Consider the following 17,636-nt stretch of genomic DNA (forward strand, 5'->3'; position numbering starts at 1 on the left):
CGCCCGACCAGAATGTGCGGGTTAAGGATATGAAGATACTTGGAGTACATGTCAAGGAGGCCAAGCGATTTAAATCAGCCCGGATATTGCGGGATACGTATTGTAACCTAACTCAGATCACCTTCCATGTAACTACCAAGTAAATTAGATTGAACCCGACTGGTAACCCTAGGTCGTCTGCCTATATAAGGCGGCCAAGTGAGCCTCTCGAGGGCAACCCAACAACATCGACTCTCAAGCAATACAAACCATCAGCATACAGGACGTAGATTATTAGTCTCCAGAGGTCCGAATCTGTCTAAAACCCTCATGTCCCTCGTGTTCTTGCAATCACCTTCGAGTTCTTGGTTTTGCAATCCCCTCCACCTACAAATCAACCACTTGGGTAACCTCCTGATGGACTGCCTTTTATATTTTTATTGCTCTGTCCTGTATTATATCCAACGATTCCTTATTTTTAGGAAGAGAAAATAGAAAGAGGTGTCGGTGTTTTATGCCCGACAACCTACCAAGGAATATCCCGAGGTAGTAGATTAGTTGGTGGGGAATCGTCGGGCCTGGAACTCGAAGGTAAAAGCGAGGACACAAGATACATATTTATATAGGTCGCCAGAGTAGTGTAATACCTTACATCTTATTTGGGGTGTTGTATATTGTACCATGCGCTTAGGTGTTGTTTGGTGTTGAGGATTTGGTCCTCTATTGTGGTTGTATGAGGTCTTAACTTACCAATCTAGGAACCCCTTTAGTCGGTTATAAGCTCTTTAGTCGGTTATAAGGATGACCCCTTTAGTCGGTTATAAGCCCTTTAGTCGGCTTTAGTCGGTTATAAGCCCTTTAGTCGGTTATAAGGATGATCCCTTTAGTCGGTTATAAGGATGAGTTCCAGTAGTTCTATTAGAATTACAGTTCCTTGCAGTTCGTTGCGAGGTAGAGGTAATGGGATCTATCCCGACAAGAGGTGAAATGAAGGGGAAGGGTAGAAGGAATGAAATTTCAGCTCTGACATCCTGACGAAACATTCCTGACAGTAGGGCCTTATGGGTATGGCCCATCCCAACACTTTAGACCATCTGAGCCATTAAAAGCGTCCACCAGATAAAGCAATTTACGCAGCCCAAAACTCCTGGAGTTCTCGGCCCGGCCCAGGAATCCCGTCGGCTTCGTTTTCGCAGGCGTTTCCCGTCTGGCCGTCCGTCCAACAGATAGCTACTCTGCCGATGGCTTCCTCCTCAGACGCGGTGATGGCTGGGGCATTCAGCCAGCGGTTCTGCGCAGCAACCGCGCGCGGAGTGGTATCTTCATGACGGTGGTGAACTCGCGCGTCTCGGTCAAGTCCACCTCCTCGCCGGGCACCCCCTTCCACTCGAATTCCCTGACCAAGTTGGCCACGAAGTACTCCAAGTGAAGCATGGCGATGCCGAGCCCGGCGCAGATCCGCCGCCCGACGCCGAACGGCATCATCTTGATCTCCCTGCTGCCCGTCACGTCCACGCCCTCGCCGTCGCCACCGGGCAGGAACCGCTCCGGCACGAACTCTCTGGGCCTGTCCCACTCCCGCTCGTCCCAGCCCATCTCCGCCACCGTGAAGTTCACCGTCGCGCCCTTGGGGATTAGGTACCCGCCGACCTCGATGTCCTCCGCCGCCTTGTGCGCCAGCAGGAAGTGCGCCGGAGGGTGCCGGCGCAGGCCCTCGAGGACGACGGCCTTGAGGTACGGCATCCTGTGCGTGTCCTCCTCGCCAACCTCCTCTTGCTCGCCGCCGCACGCCGCCTTGATCTCGCCGTAGAGCTTCTCCTGGACGGCCGGGTTCTTGACGAGCTCCGCCATGATCCACTGCAGCGCCGTGGACGTCGTGTCGGTCCCGGCGGTGAGGAACTCGGAGCAGAGGTTCGCCATCTCTTCGTCGGTCAGCGCGCGGTTCCCCTCGTCGGCGAGCCTGAGGTCGAGCAGCGTGTCCACGTACGAGTGCTCGAACGTCTCCTTCTCCGGCGCCGCCGCGGCGGCCCCGCCGCCAACTGGGCTGTCCAGCTGCTTCTTGCGCTCCCGGCGCGCCTCGATGAGTGGCACGAAGAGCTCCTTCTGGCGCCGCCGCGCATCGAGCCCCTTCTGGAGGCGGCCGCGTAAGAGAATCCTGGTCAGCGCCGGCCAGAACGCGAGCACGGTGGCATTCTGGCCCACGAACATGAGCCAGGCCTGCTGCGCGGCGGCGATGTCGCGCACCGCCGGCTCGTCCAGCCGCTCGCCGAAGCACATGAGCACCAGGAGGCAGAACATGGCGTACCGGAAAGTCTCCATCACGGGGGCCGGCGCCCGCGCCTGGGCCCTGGCCTCCTCGGCCTCCCGCCCGAGCATCTCCGCGAGCACGCGGCGCACCCAGGCGCGGGCCGGCCCGAACAGCTTCACCCGCGACGGGTGCAGCGTCTCGGCGACGAGGTTCCGGCGGAGGAGGCGCCACACGGGCCCGTAGCTAGAGCGCGAGATGGTGTTGCCGTTCTCCCCCAGGAGCCCGCGCGTGACCGCGGGGCGGTCGGCGAGCGCGGCGCCGCTCCCGACCAGGGCGGCGTGCGCGACGCGGCGGTCGGAGATGAAGATCGACAGGGTGGAGCCCACGCGCAGGGACACAACGGGGCCGTACCGCGCGACGAGGCGCCGGAGCAGGGCCTCCACGTCGGACGAGGAGCGCCTCAGCAGGAGCAGGTTGCCGAGGAACGGCAGGCCCGGTGGGCCCGGCGGGACGCGGGCGCCGCTCTTGCCCCCGCGGACCCCGCGCTGCCTCGCGAGCAGGAGGGCGGCGAGGGGCAGGAGGAGGAGGGCGGCGAGGAGGAGGAGCTGTGTGCCCATGGCGAAGTCCTCGTGCTCTGCTTCCAAAGTCTGTCTACGCTGATGTGTAGCTGGGGAGGAAATGGAGCTTCAGGCTCTCGTGGCTATCGAGGTCATGGCTGGCACGCATCTCTTTCCATGTTCCCCAAATCCTAATTTTGATACTATGCAAAAAAAAAATTCTCCATCACATCAAACTTGCAGTATATGCATGGAGTACTAAATATAGACGAAATTAAAAACTAATTGCACAGTTTTGTTGCACTTTGCGAGACGAAGCTTTTGAACCTAATTAGTCAATGTTTGAATAATAATTCATAAATACAAACGAAACGCTACAGTGTTGCTCCAGTAATTTTAGCACCCAAAGTCGAGCAGCTAAACAAGGCGAACGAAGAGAAGACGCCAGCGGCAATTTCTCTGCACCAAAAATATTAAAAATTCTGCACCAAAACAGGATGCCTTTACGGTGAGAGTGTGAAGAGCGAGCGGCCCGATGCATAGGAAAGGATAGGATACGGATCAGCATTTTCATCTCAAGCAGCAGCAGCGCCTATGAGCATGCATACGGTTACTGTAAGCTCGCCATTGTATGTTACACTGAAACCAATTCAACAACACACAAATTGACTCAACATTCAAGTTATTACTTACCGTAATTTGCACAAAGACAACAGACTGTCGACCTCTAAAAGTTGCACTACATCACCAAAGACCGCATGCTATGCACTGCACAAGGTTCGCACAACACAATGTTTTGATTGGACTAAGCAGGAGAACAGAAGTCATAAGCGACACGTATAAAGCTGCACTATCACAATTTGTTATAAAGCATACTATGGGTGCGTTTGGTTGGGCTGTGGCTTTTGGAAAAAGCTGCTGTGAGCTGTGGGTTGTGAAGAAGCAGCTGTGAGAAAGCAGCTGTAGGAAAAGCAGAAGACCGTTTGGGTAGAGAAGCTGTGAAACTGTAGGTTGTGTAAGAAATACCTGTAATGCCCCTAAAGGTCTGTGAGTGTGTTTATATGCAAATTGCTCGTAACAAAATGATGCGTTCACTAGTTCAAATGTAAACCACTATTTTAGGAAGAAAAAAAATTAATTTTATATGTTTTTCATCCATTAAAGTAATTGGTCCACATAAATAGAACTATATCCATCAAAAAGTTCTATACAAGGATGCCATCCCTCAACATTACTCTCCTCCTCTCGCACTAACCAAAGCATCAGCTATCCTAGTGCGAATGGTATTCATGGTATCCTCATTCTCCACATCGTCACTATCATCTCCTTGTATTTGTCTCATACCACATGTATGTTGTACCAAGTAATCCTCATCATCATCACATCTCTTGAACTCCTTATCACACAAATTGCTATCACGAATAAAATTATGCAATGCAAGACAAGCTATAATGATATGTTTCTGAGTACGAGGTGAGAAACTTGGCATGTCCTTCAAAATACGTCACTTCTGCTTTAAGACTCCAAAAGACCTTTCAATGACATTACGAAGAGATGAATGCAAAAAATTGAACATCTCGTACTTTCCTTGAGGAGGCCCCGAACGATGCTGAAATTCTGGTATATGGTATGTGCTTCCTTTGAAAGGCGCAAGATACCCAATTCGGTTTGGGTAACCTGAGTCCACGAGATAATACTTTCCTACAAAATCAGTGGTTAAGGTACATAATAATACAAATATTGCTAATTTGTTGAAAAAACCATGTATACCTTTAGGAGGCATGGGAAATGAAGGAAAATTTGCCAATGCATGATTGAGGATACGTGTGTCATGTGCAGAACCCGGCCACCCGGCAACCGCAAAGGTGAACCTCATATCAAAGTCACAAATAGCTAGCACATTTTGAGATGTATATCCATGACGGCATTTGTGGTTAACAACTTCGTCCACTGGTACTACCACTTTGACATGTGAACCATCTATTGCTCCAATTGCGCCTTTAAAGTATGGCCAAAAACGGTCCTCTCTCACCCTTTCATGCTCCGTAGAAAAAGTAGGATCTCTCGGCTTAATATTATCCTTAGCTAACTTGCGCAAACATTTCAACACTTCGTGAAATTTCATGTGAACTGTCCAAAGTGACCGTGTGAAACGATTTTCAGCTTGTGAAAAAGATTGTGGTCCTCCGATGATCCATAAGAACATTGCCAATGACTCAATAGACGAAATATTGTTGGTTGAGGTTAATCCGTAAGTAGAGACTAGCAAATTATGAAGTTTATCGAAAATCTCGGTGCTCATCCGAAACATCTTATAAAAATATATCGGACGTGACATACACCTCATCACCCATTGAATTCCAATTTCTGACGTTTCCTGTATTCAGCTTTGTGCAAATACCGCTCAGTATACAAGTTGCCCATTTCTCCAATAGCACTAGCATGCTGTGCAAGTTCAGCTAGCAGTAGTAGTCCTTTTTGTCCTCCTTTAGCCACATCTCCCAATCTATCATCCATCTACATGAGACATTAGTACATTAATAATTAAATACAACAAATATCTTGACAATACTAAATGAAAAAGCTCAACATAACACACTAATAGATAAATAATGTTTCAATATAGGGTAACAAATTATGGTTCAACATAGGGAAATTGTTGTCACATATGACAATAAATAATTTGACAAACATGGAAACAAATCAGTGGCGCTTCATCAACTCCTTTTCTAGCTCCCTCTCAATCAAATCCAGTCTGCCTTTTGCTGTTTCTAGAGAGCTAAAGAGCTCCCTAAATTCAGGTTTAACAATTAGGGAAGCGGCTGTGTGCATTAGAGCAGTTCCTTCTTGCACCCCACATTCTTTCACAATCTTCATAGTCTCTGTAATGGTAGGAACTAGGTTAGTTGAAGGAGCTGATGATGCTTCAACACTTGTGGAGATCCTCTCTGCAGCATTTTCTATCTTCAAACAAGTGGACTTGTACAAATGAAAGAATGGGCTCTTCTCATCCTTCTCTTCAACACCAATAGAGGTCTTCAAACAAGTGGACTTGTACAAATGAAAGAATGGGCTCTTCTCATCCTTCTCTTCAACACCAATAGAGGTACCCTTGCGTTTCCTTTTTCCTAGGTTCACTGTCATATCCTTCTGCGTAGGTTTCACTACCTCATCCACATTCTCATCACTTGCCTCATCGGATGATATATCTCCAGGACAGGATGCAGAAGACCCAGTTACATGTGCCTTGCCAAACAAGATATGCAGGTCATCAAGAAACTTGGGTCCTTATTTTCGAAACTTAATATGGTGGCATTTGATTCCTTTCTCATGATTGTTGCATCTCTACAATTAGAAAAAAAATTAGCAAGGCACACCATAACAAAGAATGGGAAGAATATAAGCAAGGTGTTCGTCCCACCATTCGTCTGAGCAGTCAACAGTTTGTTTTGCCTCATCCCATCCAAGACCAGTTGCACAATTCTTGAACTCCATAAACGTGACATACTCCTTTTTCAGAAGATGTAACTTATTCTTCAATTATTATTTTTCTTGTATCACTGGATTTTTCTGCAAACTTGGAAACAGCGTTCTTCCAACCCGTAGTAGTGAACATTCCCATCGGCCTATTCCCTGCTTCAATCTCTTCTTTGCAAGCATCAATCAAATACCTTAGAAAGTATCACCCCAATCCACCTTATCACCCATTCTTCAACCAATCAAAGAAAACTCATAAGAACTAAGCTAAGACATAACTATGAAGCCAACTATCCAACTATTAAACTAATGAGAAATAAATAAGCATAGATGTCAAAGTACAAACGTTCATCCATTATATAGTTTTGAATTATCACTGATAGTAGAGAAGTGCTTTATCTCATAAGCAGGCTATAGTGGATGTTGATAGGTAAGTCAAATACTAGTACAATACATATAAAAAGTTCCCCTCTCAACTTCTGACAAAACAACCGAGGATGCCAGCAACAACAAATGAGATTTATCTCAGAAAAGAAACAGTAAGAGGCCAGTACAATTGATTGTTCATACCTCAAGAAATTCCTTTTCGCAGGTAGCTTCCTATTTGATTTTGTGTTGTAATTGTACCTGACAACATAAAACAATTGAATTAGTGTAAATAATTTATACGAAACAAGTGTTATAAATTATAAAAAAATTAGTTGATACATACCTTGGGTGTATATGCTCCTGGTCAGTCACCAGGAGCAGGGGCAGGAGCCGGCGATGGGGGGCGCTGGCAATGGGGCACCCTCCTGTTCAAGGGGGCGGAGGGCGCTCAGGGGGGCGCTCAGGGCCCGGCGGCGGGCGGCCGGCGTCGGGGGGCGGCGATGGAGCCCCGGCAGCCAGGGAAGGCGGCGGGCGGCGGGGGGCGGCGATGGGGCCCCGGCGGCGGGCGTCAGGAGGAGGAGGCGGCCATCAGGGGGCTGGCGGCGGGCCTCAGGGGGGCGGCGACGAGAGCCCGGCGGCGGCCGTTAGGGGGGCGGTGGCGAGCGTCGGGGGGACGGCGATGGGGGCCCGGCGGCAGCAATTAGGGGGCGGCGGCGGCCGTCAGATGGCACGGCGACGGCGACGGCGGCCCGGCGATGGGGGACGGCGGTGGGCGTCACGGGGCCGGCGGCGGGGCCCAATGATGGGAGCGGCAGCGAGCGTCGGGGGGGCGGTGATGGGGCCTGGCGGCGGCAATTAGGGGGCGGTGGCAGCCGTCAGATGGCCCGGCGACGGCGGCCCAGCGATGGGGGACGGCGGCGGGGGCCCGACGATGGGGGTGGCGGACTGTGGTGGATCCACTTCGGATTAGCTTGATTAAACAGGGTTAAGCCGCCTAACATGCGACACCCATGCCTAAGCCAAGTTAACACGAAGTGCCGTCAGATTTCAACTGATTAACCACTTGAACAGGACCATTTAGCAAACCCACACGAAGGTGAGCGGTTCCAGCGAATACAACAAGTCCACCGAGTTAACAACTTAACCGTTTAGTTTGGTTATGAAATAAACATCAGAGTTTTACAATGTTCAAAAGAAAAACAACAGAAGGTAAATCCACTAGCGGAAGCAGAACATCGGGGTCGGACATCCCTGGTGAGGCCAACCGGGACATCACTGATCCCTCTCCTCGCCGTCCGAGGAGGGATCCCACTCGACCGTCCAACCCGGAGGGAGCTGGGGCGGCCAAGTGCCAACAGAGGAGGGCTCGGGAGCAGCAACTTTACCTGAAAAACAGGAGCCACAACAAGGCTGAGCTACTAAGCTCAACAAGACTTAACCGACAGGGAGTAACTACTCCACCACTTCTAGACATGCAAGGCTCTTTGGCTGAGGGGGGGGTTTGTTTGCCAAGAAGCACTACGTAAAACCCTATTTTCAAGTTTTAGCTCCGGTTCTAAGTTCATTGTCCGGTCTAAGTTTTGCAACCTATTCTAAGCAATCATAGAACCAACCAAAAGGTATATACATCATCAACAAAACAATGTCATCATTAGATTCCTTATTTACTCAGGGTGACATAGCGATCAAGCAGTCTCAAACTGTGAGAGGCAGACGAATCGATTCGAGTTTCTTAACCATGCATGACGGACCTAATCTCACGACATCCGCGCACCACAAGGGCCGCTTCCTGTGTCGGCCGTCCCCATCAATTCCCAGGCGCGTGTCAGGTCCAAACTTCCCTTGGCATGCAATGCTCCACAGTCCCGGCCTCTACCGTACTGTGATCGCACTTGCACCCACATGATGCACCATGGGAACCTCGTTCCAGGGACAGCAGGGGTATAAGCCGCGCCCTAGTTCAATCAGGTACTAGGCTTCCCCATCCCATACTAGGTATGAGATTAGTACCTTCAAACACTTGATCACGAACACCACCACTGTCGGGCCTTAGCAAGTTTCATAAACAGACGGGGTGATCAACCGACCACCAAAGAGTTACCCAAAAACCCTGCCCCGTCCATCGTCCTTACAGTTGTAACAGAAGGGTAGACATCCAACTCCTACAACTCGCGAGTGACAGGAAATCACTCGGCTTTTACCGTCTCCTATTTAAGCAAGGCATCTACTCGGTCCAACAGCTAGTGTTCAGATCATGGGAGCTAAGTCATGCATCTAGGGTTGCAAACAACTCCTATACGTAAATGCACAAACAAAAAGCAGAAGGCATGCGCAAGTTTGGAAAAACATAGGGGTTTTCATGCATCCGGGGCTTGCCTTCAAGCAAAGAGGAAGGGAACCGCTCGACTTCTGGGGCAGCTTCGGCTTCTGGGGGCAGGAGCTCGGCTACAGCTTCGTCTTCTGGCGCCGGGTGCAGCTCGTAGTAGCCGTCGGCGAGACGCAGCTCTACACGAATGCAATGCATTAGTTAGTATAGACGGTTATTTCAACAGCAACACTTGCAAGTCTGAGCCCAGAAACTTGCGACAAGATACAGGAGGGTGGGAAGTTCAATGGAGTTGATGGAGATCAAGAGGTAAGGGTCGGAGGAAAGGAACTTATGATCTGACCCTTAATCTAGAGGATTTGGTGGGCTAGGGTTCCTCAGACTCAATGCTGAAGGGTCCCCAAGTTTTACACATACACCCTCGGTTCGAAGAAAAAGGATACAGCCGAGTCCTCGGGCGATGCGGAAAAGGGTTGGCGGAACAGACAGGGTCGGGCGAGACGGAACCAGGGTCGGGCGGATAAGAGGGGTCGAGCGAAGCGGACAAGGGTCGGACGAGGCGGAAAAAGGTCGGACGAACAAAGGGGGTCGGACGAGGCGGACAAGGGGTCGGCAGCTTACCTTCGTCTTACAAGGAGAGCTTGGGGTCGGGAAGAAGCAGACTTGGGCGGAGGGACTAAGGCTTTGAACAGCGGCGAGGTCCGGCAGTGCTCCGGCGGCGGTGGTGCTTCTTGTGGATCACAAGTAAGCTCTTACGCAGCACGGAGGAGCAAGCGGCTGGGTGGATTGGAGAAAATGGTGTGGAGCTGAGAGGAGAGTTCCTCAGGGACTTAGTGTGGTGGCGCTGGGAGCTCGAACAGGGAGCAAGAGAAATGGCAGCTAGGGCAAGGGGAACTCCGGCGGGGCTTGCGCATTCCCTTTTATAGCGGCGCGGGAGTGAGAAGGGGAGCGGCGCGAAGGCCGGGGAAGAAGCAATGGAGTGCTCTGCCCGGGCGGCGATTGAGCGACGAGGGCGGTAGAGCAGGACTTCGGGGATGACGCCAGCGGTCATTGGGCTCTGGCGTCAAGGCGGCGCAGGCGCGGGTTTGCCGGTGGTTGAGATTTGGCGGAGGCGGGCGTCGTCGTGCGGTGGAGCTGATGGAAGTGACCGGGATAACGGCGCTAGGAACGAGGGCGCACAGGTGAGAAGACAGGCGGCCGCGGGCGCGCGGGCGAGCACGGAGCAACAGATTGTCGGGCGGCTTCTGACAGGGCGGGAAAAGGAGCTGTCGCTGCCATGGTCGAGGTTGGCGGAGGAGGAATCGTCGGGTAGCGAAGACCAGGCGGCGCGACTGTGGGGAGGTGACGGAAAAGACGGGCGACATCGGGCTCTGCGGCCAGGATCTGGAGATGTGATGATGGGCGCGGGCGTCGAGGTGCTGCAGAAAGGTTGCAGAGGGGCTTCCGCTGCGATTGGGGAAGGGGGCGCGAGAATCCATTCGGTCGCGGGCCGAAGACGAGGCGGAGCGGCGGACGTCGGAGGAGTCGAGCCACGCGGCGGGGGAACTCTGAAGCGGGCATGCAACTCGAGTGCGCCTGTGGTGGAGGATCTGGGGGAAAAGATCTCGTGGGTCCACCGGTCGAACCGAAGGGAGGTGTTGGGGGATGACTCAGAAAGATCCGGCGGGTGAGTTGGTGTCGGCGGGGTCGGAACTGGAGGCCAGCGGAGAGGGGTCGGGTCTCAGGGGTCGGGACCGGACTGGAGGTTGATCACTTCGGCTTGGAAAGCTAAGACAGGTGATCAGGGGCTCGGATTAAGATTAACTCGGAAGATTTAGGGGTCGGTCGTCACACGGACGGCCGTTAGGGGGCGGCGGCGCGAGGCCTGGCGGCCAGGGGAGGCGGACGGTGCGACGGGTGGCGAGATGGCGCTGTGCGGGTGAACGGGGGAGAGGAGAGGTCTGGTTGTTTTCGCGTGCGGGAGAAAAAATAGATCTGAAAGGGTACATCATAAACAGTGGCAGGTGGGTAATTTTTGGCCCCAAAAGCACTTGAAAGTAGGGGGAGAGGTTCTTTTGGATTTGTACTACTATGAAAGCTGCTTTTGGGCAAAAGCATCAATGGTTTTGGAACCCTTTGGTTGGCTTTTGACTTTTGCAAAAGAAAAAGCAGGTTGAAAAGCCCAACCAAAGGGAGCCTATATATGATCTGATCTCGGCAGCAACTTTTGCCTCCATCTGAAAACGGTAGGATGTAGCATGTGAAGTCCAATTTCACTATCAAAATCCAGATTGTCTTGACGATCAGGACTAATGGTTTCTGGTTGTGCTTTGTACAACAAACACACGTTGATGCAAATGCAACTGATCTCAAACAAAATTCACTCGAAAACAGGACCACTTGTAAAAGCTGCTTCTAACAATCATCAGACTGATGAGTACAAGAAGCAAACTAAGTAATAAGGTAGCCAAAAAACAAAATAAGTTTCTGCACTAAGAAGTTATTGCCTTCCAAAATTAGCAGAAATGCTCAATGCATAGCACAGCACACTAATCCTTGATCACCCTTGTGTAAATACCACCACAACACAGATTTAAGGCCAACGACTAAAAGCAGTGCTGAATGAAAGGACGACAGACTAATTCTTCCTTTCAACACCTTATTGAAGAGAAATAAGCAGCGTTACAAAAAGTTCCTGCATTATCGATCACGTTGCTGATGTCAAGCAATAGCATTTGCATCATCATCTTCACCACAGCCACCTGTCATGAGAAATTTAGATAAATGAGCACTGAGTGGTGGAGTTCCTTGAGACAAAAGGTGGCCATAGCCCCCACTTGGTTTGGCATTTTCTTTAGAAGACAATAAATACTAACAAAAACACCAATTCTTTCAGTCACTTGAAGGCTAAGTCACTTCATTAAGCTAAATAATATGCAGTTTTACATAATTGGCGAGAATTAAATTTCCAAGTGATTGACAATTATCAAAACTAAAAGGCACTAAATTTCCAGGAAGAGCAACACCTAGGAAATGACTGGTGTTGGCAATTGGAGTTTCAATTCCTTGGGAGCATTTGGTGCATCAGTCACATGAAAGATTATAGAACATTTGATTTTTGCATTTCAAAAAAAAATCAATGGAAGATCTTGTGACCCTCCCTTTACCTAACATTTAGCTTAGGGCCAAGGCTTACAATATGTAAACTCATAATCCACCCAAGCATTTGCATGAGCATGACAGACCGTTTGATTTCATTGTCGATAGGACCTACATATGTTACATTACATCCTGACCAGCTGAATTTTTATGGCGCATCTGTATTATGTGGCCAGTGGCTGGGAAATAAAGAACAATACACTGAAATACACCATTTTTCATGAACAAAGAGGAGCATGGAAGACCATGATCCAAAGTCCAAGAACAAGTCATTCCCATATAAGTAAGAAGCCAATGCCCAGTCATGCAGCTTGCGCTGCAACTGCCATCAGGCCATGTTGAGAAAGAGGAAAACCTATCTTGGGTTTAACAGACATATCATCATCCATATCCTCTGTTGTTAAGTGGCATTGCCAGATCATAGCAAGGAATGTAAAGGGTTTCAGATGTTTATGTAGGTAACGTCGTTTTCTTTTTCCGTTTCTTCCCAATTTGAGTACCTTATGGGCTCAGCCTTAGTTTTGATGAGTTCTCAAGACCCCATCATCTGTCCATAACAGGTGCAATAAATAGATAAATTCCTAGGCATGCTTAGACAATTTCAAGAATGTAGTTTCATGTTACCAACCGAATTATCATCCACAATGAACACTGATATAAATTTCAAATACAGAAACCTGAACTAGACCACAGATAGACAGGGGACGCCAGTACCTGGAGTGCAGAAGCTGATGTAAGGGAAAATGCCGTTGACATTAACGCCCCTGAATAGCTTTGTGACCCGATTGGAATTCAGATTAATCATGAAACATACACCATGGGTATGCACAAAAATGACACCAACTCTGCCTGCAAAGCCAGACACAACCATCGAAGTTGGATGAGCATTAACGTGGAGGAGTGTATCTAGCTCAATTACTCTCCTTTGTGCCCATCCTTCAGGAGCAACCACCCTCGACCAAATGTAGAGGATTACATTTCACACAAGCGAATCCCAGGCCGCCGTCCTCCATAGCAGTGGGGACTTTGCGACTATGCCAGCATTCCGATGGTACCCCAATCAGGGACATTTTGTTCGTTCCCAGATCATACTTGAGGATACTTTTATCTGGCGTGTCGAAGTAGAGGGCACTTCCCACAAGAGCACACGGCCCCAAAGTGACACCACGACATCCGCCGAGTAGAGCAGAGCTGTGATTGCTCCAAGCACCGGACTTCGATGAGTACACGCAGGTCTGTACCAGCTCGAAGGTGCTGGCCACAAAGACGACGAGGAAGTGTCCGTGGTGGCATTCCAGATGGTCGCAGGTGCGGTCCGCAGTGGCGGCGCAGAGCACCGCGGTGTTCCAGTTCAACGTGTCATGTTGAAGCCACTGGCGAGGCAGATCGGGCAGTTGCCGCTGCTTGTTTGTGATGGGATCCCACACGACGAGGCCGACGAAGCCAGTGCGACGAGGCCACGAATCTTGGAGGAGGACGCGGCCGTGGCGAGCGTCCCGAACGAAGTCTCTACGGCTGGGCGGGCGGAAGGAGGTGGTGGAGACGAAGAAGCGGCCATTGATAATGGCGCCGTCAGAGAAGACGCCGAGCATGGGGGCAGATCGGTGGAACCTGCGGAATCTGCGGCGGCAGTGGGGATCGGTGACGAGGCGGTACCAGCGCTTGCAGACGAGCGCGGCGCGGGCGAGGCTCGCGGGGTCGTCCGGCGGCAAGCGGCAGAGGATCTCTTCGACGATGTCGTCCACGTCCATCAGCGGTGGCGGCGGAGAACTCGAGATCGCGCAACGCAAGCGAAGTGCGAGATCGAGAGAAACTGGGCAGATGGGCCCGGTTCAATCAGCTTGAGCCTTTGAGGGGTGGCTCCGCTGGTGGGGCCAACAGAGCTTTTCTTTCCTCGGTAACAAACAGCAGAACTGGAATGGATAGATATGACAGGTGATGTGGCCAGGAGCCCAGGACTGCTAAAATCGTCTCTGAACTTCATTCTCGTACACAAATTCGTGGAAGCGCCCCAGAAGGCAAGAACAAAGCAAAACGTTAGGCACCAGTCCAAGTTAACTAAGACAGGGATTAACATTTTGCAACTCATTTTCATCTCCATTACCAGCACACTTGAGCATACATACGGTTACTCTAGTCTCGCCATTGTGCATTCCACCAACACCATCTCAACACCACACTATTTACTCACAACACTCTAGTTACTACTCACCAAAATGAGGGCAAGAACTGTAAATAACCTACATACCACAGTCCCGCTCCACAGAAACCTCGTGCTACAAGGCATAAATAAAAGCTTCATTGCAACTAGCAGCACATGATTATGCACAATACTTCTGAGATCTGGCCCCAGCTTAGTGTTGTTGAGACTGAGCAGGTGCCAGAAGTCAGAAGCACCTATCATAAAGATGAGCTGTCGAGCTGCATATACACACATTACACAGCACAAACATGACGTAGCATACTAAGACCTGACCTCAGCACCAACCTTGCTCCCATCTGAAATCCTGAGGTTGCAGAGCAATGCATCGCGGCCTGTAAGCACGATCTGGAAGAAGTCCCCAACCCGCTTTGACAGCGAGTCCAACCCCAGCCGGAGCCCTTTGGCGCTTTTCGACATGCTGGAGATGCAGTTCAGCAGCTGCTCTCTCCTTTCCAAGCCAGTGATCTCGCTGCCGACACCAGCGGACTGATTTCTGTTATCATCTTGCTGATTTCTGTTATCATCTTGGTGTCCACCACTGGTTCCCTCAAGCACCATCAATTCTTTTGTATGGCTGATAGTCTTGCCATCCTCCTTAATGTCGGCTGTATCTATTCCATCTTCTTTAGTAATACTCTGAAGCATGATTACTTCACGCTCACGGCTATTGTCCTCAGTCAGCTTAAGATTATCCTCATGGCCTCCTTCCTGGGAGGTAGTATCTGACATGGCCACTTCCTTTGAATGACTAACAGCATGAACCAGACTGGCATTATCCTCTTCAAGCTGAGCAGCACTAGTCAATGCATGCAGCTGTCTAGCACATACCTCAACTTCCTCCAGCTCTTTTACAGCTGCAACACGATCTCCGGATAGTTGCCTGCTAAGTTCCCCACTTATGGCCTTATGGAGATCATTGAAGGCTTTAGACCAACCAAATTTCTCAGGGACATTGAACTCCATCAGCGGCTTTGAGCTTCCCAACAGTACGGCTACAAGCACACTGCAGATGAAGACCGTAACGGCCTCAATTCCATACAATGCCCGCATGAGAACCTTCCCCTTAGCAGAATGCTTAACCTTCATCAAGCAAAGGTTCCCAGAAAGCTCCTGTAATGCTGTCGAGCAATTATCAAGCCTCGGAGACCTCTCGCTTGAGCGCTCCATCCATTCCTTAAGCGACACCTCAGCTCTCTTCAGTTGCTCTTGTGACGGCACTTGGTTTCCAGAGTCCAACACATGCAGGACATACTGCACTAGCAGCTGCCCTTGATCCAACCGAGCAAGCTCAGAGCTCAATGCGATGCAGATGTCCAGCAGCTTCACACTGCTGTTCAGATAAATGTCCACCCATTTTTCGTCCCAATCCGAGACAGGCAGCTCAAGCTCGGTGATCAGGGTCGCTATGTTGGTGTGCAGCTCCGATAAGCAATCCACCGCAAGCCTCATCCATGACAGGGTGAGCACACTTGAGGCAGCCTCTGGCTTGAGCTTCCTCAAGCTCGAGGCTAGGCCATCCTCGTACGACGTGAGCACCTCGGTCAGCTTCGGCGTCAGGCGGGCTCCTCTTGGAAGGATCATCCTGAAGGGGTTCCCGACGGGGAAGAAGGACCTGTGCCCGTCGTGTGCGCGGCTCATCTCCGCTGCAATCAAAGCAAAGCTTCAGTTCAGGAATTCACAGCACAAACACAGCAGGTCAGAAGCAAATCTTTACAACACGAAATAACATATAAGCTCTATGGACACAAACACCACACGTGATGTTAATAAGCTAATAGCACTCTGCAGTGTGAAATCTACCCACGCTTGGTATCTTTCTGGAAGATTCTTCCTCGATTCGGTTCAAGGACAAGCCTTCACTCAAGCTACAAAACCCTAGTGATACTCCTAGCACACTTGAGCGCACTACATCAGCAAGCGCGGTACACCAGGAAGTTGCCTACCGCGTCGGCGCCTCATACCCTAAACGCACTAGAGTACTACACTAGCAAAAATTGCGGGGCTATTAGAACGCGGCCATGCGAGCCTCTGAATACAATAGCATATCCGCAGGATCGAACAAATCACAAGCCACAGCGAATCTACTGCCCACAGATTCACCTCGACTTTCCCCAAATTTGAGCGAAATCTACCGCTCCCCTCGACCCCGATAACGACCAGATCGAGAGCCAAAGCTGCAGGTCGAGCAAAGGGATCCCCATACCTGGATCCGGGCGCGGGCGCGGACTCGATGCGAGCTCGACGAACCGGGGGTTGCGTTCGCAAAAGCTGCGAAGGCTCGCTGTGTGGTGTGTGCGCTTAACTCCTTTGCCGTTCGTTGGGTGAGAGCGCGAGGCTGGGAAGGGAGGAGAGAAGAAGGGGAAAGGCAATGTGAACGGTGGAAAGATCCAGACGGCCGTTGAGATGAGCTGGGTTGGGCCGTGGTGGTAGCAATATAGCAAGCCGTTGGGCTCTGAGCCTCTGATATTTTTTCAACGTGGGGCCCATCAGGCACGGGATGGGCGCGCCAGCTCACCGCCTGCCGGTTGGTTTACCGTTTTGTGGTCGGCGCGATTAGGCCCATTGTTTTTTTTTATGTATTTCGTCGTGGCGAGTCATTTTCTTGCCAGGAATTGGTGACGTGGCCTTGCTTAATCCCGGGTGTGATGCTTTAATGCCTAAAGATTGCCTGATTTTAAGGAGAGGCTGGCATTTGTGAAGCTTGCCTTCCTTCCTCGCCCGCGTTCCTCCACGTGCTACACTGCTACTACCACTTGTGCGGTTTTTCGGGTACGATGAAAACGCACACATATGCAATCACATTTGTTACGCACGCTAAAAAAAGGTTTATTGAGCTCCTCTTAATAGTCAAGATTCCCTAACGCACGGGAAAAATGTGGTGTAGCTGATTGAGCATGCGTGTTGGTGTCATAGGCATTGTAATCCTTACAAAGTTGTAGGGAATCCCTGTGTTAAAAATGCTAGGCACCGAGATTACCCTAGCCTACCACCTTCTGCTCTAGTGAAGATGCGCCCGACAGGATTTGAACCTGGCGTCCTGGCTGCTTACTCCACGGATGAAGAAGCTAGCCACCCACTTCCATCCTTGCACAGTTGTAATCGTGAATGTGAAGAAAATACGGGTGGTAACCGAGGACCAAATCCCCAGTACCCGCAAGGAAGGAAAAAGACGGACTTCTACTAAGATTCCCCTATGTTCCTACTAGGACTCATACCATGTAATTCTACTAGAACTCCTCCTTGTAACCGACTAGTAATCCTGCCCCCTGGAGTATATAAACGAGGGCAAGGGTACCTAGATCGGCAGAATCCTCAGAACAAAGGATCAAATCCTCATAC

The 17,636-nt window shown here is 50.6% G+C and overlaps 3 protein-coding genes across 3 annotated transcripts; all 3 read right to left on the bottom strand.

Annotated features, from left to right (window-relative positions):
* Nucleotides 1-967: 967 nt before the first annotated feature.
* LOC117836117 (cytochrome P450 89A2) lies at nt 968-3,001 on the bottom strand. The gene has a single exon (XM_034715492.2). It carries the CDS (start codon nt 2,842-2,844, stop codon nt 1,258-1,260), a length of 1,587 nt encoding a protein of 528 aa, XP_034571383.1. The 5' UTR covers nt 2,845-3,001; the 3' UTR covers nt 968-1,257.
* An 8,298-nt stretch (nt 3,002-11,299) lies between these two features.
* On the bottom strand, nt 11,300-14,296 carry LOC117839035 (uncharacterized). The gene is made up of 2 exons (XM_034719268.1): nt 12,809-14,296; nt 11,300-11,697 (listed from the first exon to the last, which is right to left on the bottom strand). Exon 1 carries the CDS (start codon nt 13,843-13,845, stop codon nt 13,033-13,035), a length of 813 nt encoding a protein of 270 aa, XP_034575159.1. The 5' UTR covers nt 13,846-14,296; the 3' UTR covers nt 11,300-11,697; nt 12,809-13,032.
* Nucleotides 14,297-14,371: 75 nt separating this feature from the next.
* Nucleotides 14,372-16,708, bottom strand: LOC117839034 (UPF0496 protein 4). Its single transcript, XM_034719267.2, has 2 exons — nt 16,501-16,708; nt 14,372-15,940 (listed from the first exon to the last, which is right to left on the bottom strand). Exon 2 carries the CDS (start codon nt 15,933-15,935, stop codon nt 14,559-14,561), a length of 1,377 nt encoding a protein of 458 aa, XP_034575158.1. The 5' UTR covers nt 15,936-15,940; nt 16,501-16,708; the 3' UTR covers nt 14,372-14,558.
* Between the last annotated feature and the right edge of the window lie 928 nt (nt 16,709-17,636).

Source organism: Setaria viridis, chromosome 9 (genome assembly GCF_005286985.2).
Source record: "Setaria viridis chromosome 9, Setaria_viridis_v4.0, whole genome shotgun sequence".
NCBI lineage: Eukaryota > Viridiplantae > Streptophyta > Magnoliopsida > Poales > Poaceae > Setaria > Setaria viridis.